Source organism: Plecotus auritus, assembly GCF_963455305.1.
Source record: "Plecotus auritus genome assembly, chromosome: 8".
In the NCBI taxonomy this organism is placed as follows: domain Eukaryota; kingdom Metazoa; phylum Chordata; class Mammalia; order Chiroptera; family Vespertilionidae; genus Plecotus; species Plecotus auritus.
In genome coordinates this window covers 98,435,003-98,441,758 of record NC_137782.1, presented here as the reverse complement: position 1 = coordinate 98,441,758, position 6,756 = coordinate 98,435,003, and the positions used below count along the sequence as shown (strand labels likewise).

Here is a 6,756-nt window from a genome sequence, read left to right as displayed (position 1 = left end):
GTCAGGTTAATCTTTGCATTCCCTTTAGGAACTGGGAGCAGACTGAGACATCCACAAGTGTTTGAGGGAGGAAGAGAAAGGGAGCGGGGAATGCCTTACCCTCTCCCAGAAACTAGGTTGGGGTCCCCAGGGCAGGCCAGTTTTACTGGTTGGGGTGTGGGGAATGGAATGGCTCTGAGGCCCTGAAGATGAGCAAAAGCACAAACGCTAGTTGCCTCGGGGGCTCAGGCTACAGCCTCCAGGGCAATTGGAAGTCCTCGGGTTCTAGCGGACTGCAATGAGTCGCTTCCACGTTCTTGAGGTGTTTGCGCGCCAGGAACAGCGCGAGTTGCCGGCGCCTACGCGAGCTCAGGCCCTGACCCACCAGCCATGGGAAGGCGAGCCCTTGCGGTCCCCAGACCTCCTCGTCCTCCTGCTTGTCCTCGCAGTGAGCGCGATAGGAACGTAGCAGTGCCAGGCACCAGTCGTCATCCACGTGGTAGCGCGCATAGAAAGCAGCTTCCTGTGCCAGGCTGCCCGCGCGCAGCCAGCGGGTCACGATGGCGTGTCCCTCACGCGCCATCACAGCCGGGTAGCGGTGCTGCAGCAGGCGAAGGAGCAGCTCGTTGCCGCGGTTGCCCTCCACGTCGCCAGACGGCAGGGGGCGCAGGTGGCCCGAGGTGCTGACCGCGTCGTCCAGAGTTCGCCGGAGCAGCAACACCGGCCCGGGGTAGCTGCACAGCTGCTCCGCGACATTGAGGTTGAAGTGTTCACGCACGGTACGCACCACCAGTCCCTTCCAGCTCTGGGGCATGACCTTCAGGGCCAGAGCCACGAGGTCGTCGAAGGTGGCATCAAGCACCAGTGCACCCAGCTCCGGGTAGGTCATGGTGGCCCAGGTGGCTGTAAAGCCGCCAATGGACCAGCCATAGATCACCACGTGCGCCGGCGGGAAGCACAGGCGGTGCAGTGCGTACTTGATCACTACGTCCATAGCGTTGGCATCGTGCTGAGGGAACGGCTCACCGGTGCTGCCCCCGAAGCCCGGGTGGTTCCAGCCCAGCACCGAGTAGCCAGCCTCCAGCGGTGCCGACAGGCAGCCCATCTCATAGAAGCCGGCGTTGCCTTCACAGCAGATGACCAGGCGCAGGCCACGGCCCTGGCTGCCCGGGTGTTGGCGGCGATCCATGAACATGGTGTCGATCTCATTGCCATCTCGGGCCACCAGCTTGGCACGCCGGCCCTGGTAGCGCCCCACCAGGCGTTCTTGGCCCTGCTGCAGCAGCGGCAGCAACGCTCGGGTCATCAGGAACATGGAGCCCGGGTACACGAGCCAGCGGCCCAGCGAGTGGGCCAGCGCGTAGCTGGCCAGCTGGCCGGGCAGCTCTCGGATCTGCTGCAGAAGGCATTGCAGCTGGCTGCGCGACCCGTGCAGCGGCCTCCCCGGCGCGTCCCCGCCCAGCGCGGCATCCTGGAGCAGCCACACGCCAGCCGCAGCTGCGGTGCACGTCAGCGCGCAGTGACTGCTGCCCCCGCGGGCGCCCACGTCGTCCCAGCGGAAGTCCACAGGCCAGCTGCGGAAGTTGTAGGTGTAGTTGGCAGTCAGGTAGATCTTGAACACGTGCACCAGCGCCTTCACGAAGCAGATGACACACATGGGCGTCGAGGCTGCTCCGTGGGAACCCTAATGCGCAGTTTCTGGGGCGGGGGTCGTGCTGAGAGACCCTGGCCCTGCCCAGTGGGCATTGCAGGGGCTAGCACCGCTCCGAGCTGTCCTGGGTGGTGCCTCCTCGCCTGTGGCATTTGCACCAGCCTGCTTTGTGAGTCATTGTTGCTGGGGGGAGGGGCTACACCCTGTGATGGGCTCACAAAGGGTTCCCAGGCCCTCAAGTGCCGCCCCACCCTTGGGACACAAACACCCTCCCTATCCCTTCCTTGACTGTATCTCCCTTGTCCCTGCTTCACCCACCTCCCACCACTTTGAGCAACATCCCCTCCCACCTTTAAACAGAGAGGCAGAAAATCCCCACACTGGAGGTAAAGGGAGCTGGGGTAGGCCGAGCAGCTCCATGGTCAGGCTGTCTGAGCATTTGCAAAGACAAAGTCTGGAGAAGTGGGGTGGGAGTGGGGGTGGAGAGGTGGGGAGGTGGAGGGAGTAAGGTGGGGGTGTCGAGGTTCCCTGCCCAGACCTGTGCTAGATGCCCCCAGCCCGCCCTGTGCACTGAACAGCCCAGGAAATCGGACATTGTGGCTGGTGGGCCCTGCTGGAGCAGGGAGGCAGCCTGTGCTCAGGGCTGTGGCCCCCACTCCTCCACACCTTATCTTCTCAGGAAAGGGGCGAATGCAGGTGGAAACCCCCACCTGTTCCGGATCCTCTTTCCAGTGGTGCCAGCACAGGCAGTGACCTTTTCCAGGTGGGCCCTTCCTGGCCAGTGTTCCTCATTTTCAGACCCTGGTCGAGCCCTCCTCCACCTAAAACCGCCCCCGCAAGATGTATCTTCCTCTTTTCTAGAAGGCTCCAGTGGGTTCCCCTTTTTCTCCACCAGAGTGGGCCAGTCCACCAGAGGGTAAAGGTGGCAGGGTAGAGGCCACAAGGGGAGCCAGGGAAGAGCCAGACAGGGGCCTCATTCAACAGTTGCCTGGACCTGAAACAGGAATTTGGCAAAGCCAGCCAGCCAGCCTCCTGCAGCCCAAGAGCCAGCCTCCTGCAGCCCAAGAGCCTGGCCTGCCTCAGAGCCCCGAGCCTTCTGGGGAGAGGGTTCCAGGACCAGTAGCCCTCTGTTTCCCTGTGTGCCTGGGTGGTAGGCACAGCAACCCAGTCAGCTCCCACCACGTTTGGGAAGCAGAGCTGAGGACATTGCTGCCCTTAGGGATTGGGGGGAAGAATGGGTCAATGGGCAAGGTGGCTGGGTTGGGAGGGTTGACTATCCCCTGGCAGTGGTCCGCAAACTGCGGCTCGCGAGCCACATGCGGCTCACAAGCCGCAGTTTGCCGCTCTGTTGACTAATGAGTTTGCCAACCACTGTCATATACTACCCTTTACCTCTTTGCACACAATATGCCACAATTGCCTAATCCTCACAGCTTCCAACTACACGGTAACATTTAGTTTAGTCCAGTGGTCGGCAAACTCATTAGTCAACAGAGCGGCAAACTGTGGCTCACGAGCCGCGGATTGCCGACCACTGCCCTAGGGTTTCCAGATAAAATACAGAATACCCAGTTAAATCTGAATTTCAGATGAAGAACAAATACTTTTTGAGTATAGGATGTCCTAAATATCGCATGGGACATACTGGATATCCTGTTTTTTGGTTGATTTTTGCTCAATCTGGCAACTTTGCCCCCTGCACCTGCCCCCAGCTGGCTGAGGCCCAGATTTCCCAGCTCTGCTTCCAGATTGGGCTGCTTTGCTATTTGGTCAGGGCTGAGGCCCCAGATAGTGTCTCAGGGCCCACGGGTGCACCTGGGCAAGGGCCCCTTCCTGTTCCTCTGCCCTGCAACCACCTTACCTCTTCACTGGGTCTTGAGGGGCAGTGGGGGGGACTGCCCCAAGAGGGAGCCCCCAGGGCACCACAACTGGGTCAAAGGATGGGTGGAGGTGCCGTGGTGATTGGTGGTCCTCCTTCCATTAAATACCCCCCTGCCCCTGTGGTTAGGGGGGAGATGTAATCCTTGGGAGAGGGCAAGGGCATTTACTCTCCCAGGAACCTCTTTCATAAACTCGGGTGCCAGGGGAGGCCCAGTGCCGACCCAGAGGCTCGTTTTGTGAGACCAGAGGAGTAACCCCAACAGAGCAGAGGGGCTCATTGCATCCTCAGTCCGACCCACCAGATGCGGGGGATCCTGGAGCATCGCCCACACAGTGTGTGGGATGTACCACATTTTGTTTTGATCCCCCAGAAGTCTTGTCCTCCTGGGGCGGTCTCCCTGCTGGCTTTCTTCAGCCAAGCCCATCTGCCCTTGGTTCCCCTGGAAGAGCAGGTGGGGGAGGTGGGGAGGTGGGGGAGGTGGGGAGGTGGGGGGTTGGATTCTGAGGGGCAGAAGTCAGCAGGCTGGAGCTGTTGGCCCCCTGGAACCCTTGCCCTGTGTCTGGCCTGACCCCTGACCGGCCCCCCCAGCCCCACCCCCAACCCATACCCATGGGAGCCTGAGTGCCCCAGAACCACCAGCTCTGTTGGACAGGAAGCATGTGATAGGAAGGGAGCCCTCCTCCCACTGTCCCCTCCAGAAGAGCCTCCAGACTGGACCAGCTGCAGTGACCTCTTGTGCCCCCATCTGCTCCGGGAAGGTGAGGCTATGTCCCCCATTGTCAGTTCTTAGGCAACCCTCCACCCTCCACCCCCAGTGTCTGCAGGCAGACACCTAAGTATGCACCCACCCCCACAGAGCCTGCTGGTCTCAATGACCTCTGGCCTTCTCCCCACCCTCCCTCCAGGCCAGCTTTGCTCAGTCTCTCTGGAGGCCCAGATTTATGCTGCTGGCTGCAAAGCTGACCTTGGAGAAGGAATGGAGAGAGAGAAAACCAGTCCTAGAGGCTGGCGGGGCTGGGGCAGGATCAGAGGGGGTCTGACCATAGCGGCCCAGGCTCCAGGAGCAGGGCCCAGAGCTTGGGACAGGAGCTGAGCCTGCACAAACGCCTCTACTCAGGAAATGGGGAGCTGGGAAGATGGGGGCTGGCTCAGAGCCTGAGGACAGGAGGGGACGCTTCCTGGCGGATGTGGGGTCAGAGAAGGGGCGGAAATGGCCACGACAGCTGCTGAACATCTGGAATCACAGAATTACCCAGCACCCTCAAGGATGTTGGGTTGGTGGGGGAATGGTATGTGCCCAGGCCCTCTTCTTCCTGCCTCTCTGCAGGCCGGGCTCAGTCTCTCCTCACACTGCATCCATCGTCAGGGTCAAGTTCGAATGGGGGTCAAGAGCCCTGCAGCTGGTCTGACGGGGGCTGAGTTCCCTGGGCTCGGTCCCCTGGGCGGTGCAGTCTGCACCGTTTTCATAGACTCCAGTGCCCCCTGGAGTTGTGCAGGCCATGGCCCGGCTCCTGGGATGGTCCCTAGAACTCCATGTATGAACTGGGAAGGGTCACTGCCACACCTGGCTGCCACACCTGGCTGGGCACCCTCACAGCCAAGCCTTCTCCCTTCTACCACTGTAACACCCAGCACAGGTTTGGTGGATGGTGAGTGCTTAATTCTTGTTTTGGTCTTCAACATGCAGTGAGACAGTATATATTAGCGGTCCTTTCTCGGGCCCTACCTGGTACCTAGAAATATCCTGGATGTGCCCTTTCACACCTTCCCTTTTTGCCTACAAACATGCACAACATACAGTTCTGACTAGGATGGTAATTTTATTATTTGCACCTCAGCTGCCATGAGCCCCCCCCCCCCCTTGGTGCCTGCCTGAATGGAAGGGGTATGTGTGCTTAAGGCCAGGAGATCTGGTGGGATTGCTTTTCCAAAAGCTCCTGCTGGCCTGAGTCCTGCGTGGGTGCTGGTCCAGTAGCAAAAGGATCAGCTGGTGCTTTTTGTACCTGTTGTCCATAGTTTAATGAATGTTGACTGATCCCGACCCGCTGACAAGACCGGCACCAGAAGCCCTTCCCACGGCAGGCGATCCGCCCCACTTTTTGCTCTCTGCCCCTTGAGACCCCCCTCACCTGTGCGACCGCGCCAGGCGCTGGGTGGTGGCCAGATAGAAACCACGGCCTGGATCTTAGACAGCAGCACTGGCTCTGGTGTGGACAAGGGTGAGAGGAAGCGATGGGCGCACGGAAAGGGTGGTCGCCCCTCCGCCAGAAAGTCCAGTCTCGGGATCCGCCGCGTTGCCTCGCCAGTGTGGGACTCCAAACACTCGCGCTGGGGAGGGAAAGGGACGCCGTCCAGGGAGGGAAAGAGGCTCCCGTAGGAGCCTCTCCTGGCAACCCTGACTCCACAGGGAGGGGGTGGGGGTGGGGTGGAGAGGGCAGGGGGCGCACCTTTCTTGGTTCCTCCAAGTTGTGGAACCATCCACATTTTTCAGAAGGTGGTGCGGCCGCATGCAAGGTGGAAGGTGTCGCCGAAAGGGCAGATCGCACAGCGGCCCTGGGGAGACGGGAGGGGGGGCCTGGAGCCCCAGCCCCGGGGACGGGGCGCATTTCTGCGTAGCCCCTCCCAGTACCTGGGTCGGCAGTCACCCCGAAAGGGGAAAGCGGTGGGTGGGGGTCTCGCAGGGCCTGTGTCGGGGGAGGGGGTGACCTCCATGCCTGCCTGCCCTGGGCGCGGTCTCACCTGCCGGACTGCGTGGGCTGAAAGCTGCCTTGCGCAGGGTTTTAGGCGCAGGAATGGGGCTCCTTCATGACCCTGAATCGGGGGAGCCCGGAGCCTTGCGGCCGCGCAGAATGGATGGGGGCGGGGCTGGAGCCTGGGGTGAGGGGAGAGCCGTCGTAGACGAGGAGGGATTCTGCAAGGCCACCGCGGACCTCGGATGGGGACAGGACTGAGGGCCAGGATCCCCTCTGCCCTGCGGGGATCACAGCTGGAGGGGCCACTGTCCTTGGACCCCACCGCCGGCACCTCCCGAACTTGCGCTGAGCGGATCTAGGTTACAGCCGTCGCGGCTCCTTCTAAGTCTCCTGCACAATTAAAAACGGCAACTGTCCCGGAGCCGACCCCAGGGGACCCTGAAAGCTTCCTCCCCCACCCCCCTGGCTCACAGGCACTCTCTGTTCTCAGCGTCGGCTGAACTCTGGGTGGCTGCTCTAAGCCCTGCGCTCCCACCACTCCCCCCGCCCCC

At 61.3% G+C, this 6,756-nt stretch overlaps 1 protein-coding gene across 1 annotated transcript; it reads right to left on the bottom strand.

Moving 5' to 3' along the window:
* Positions 1-229: 229 nt before the first annotated feature.
* Positions 230-1,636, bottom strand: ABHD16B (abhydrolase domain containing 16B; the record flags this gene model as incomplete). Its single annotated transcript, XM_080683542.1, has 1 exon — positions 230-1,636. One exon carries the CDS (start codon positions 1,634-1,636, stop codon positions 230-232), a length of 1,407 nt encoding a protein of 468 aa, XP_080539668.1.
* Positions 1,637-6,756: the final 5,120 nt, after the last annotated feature.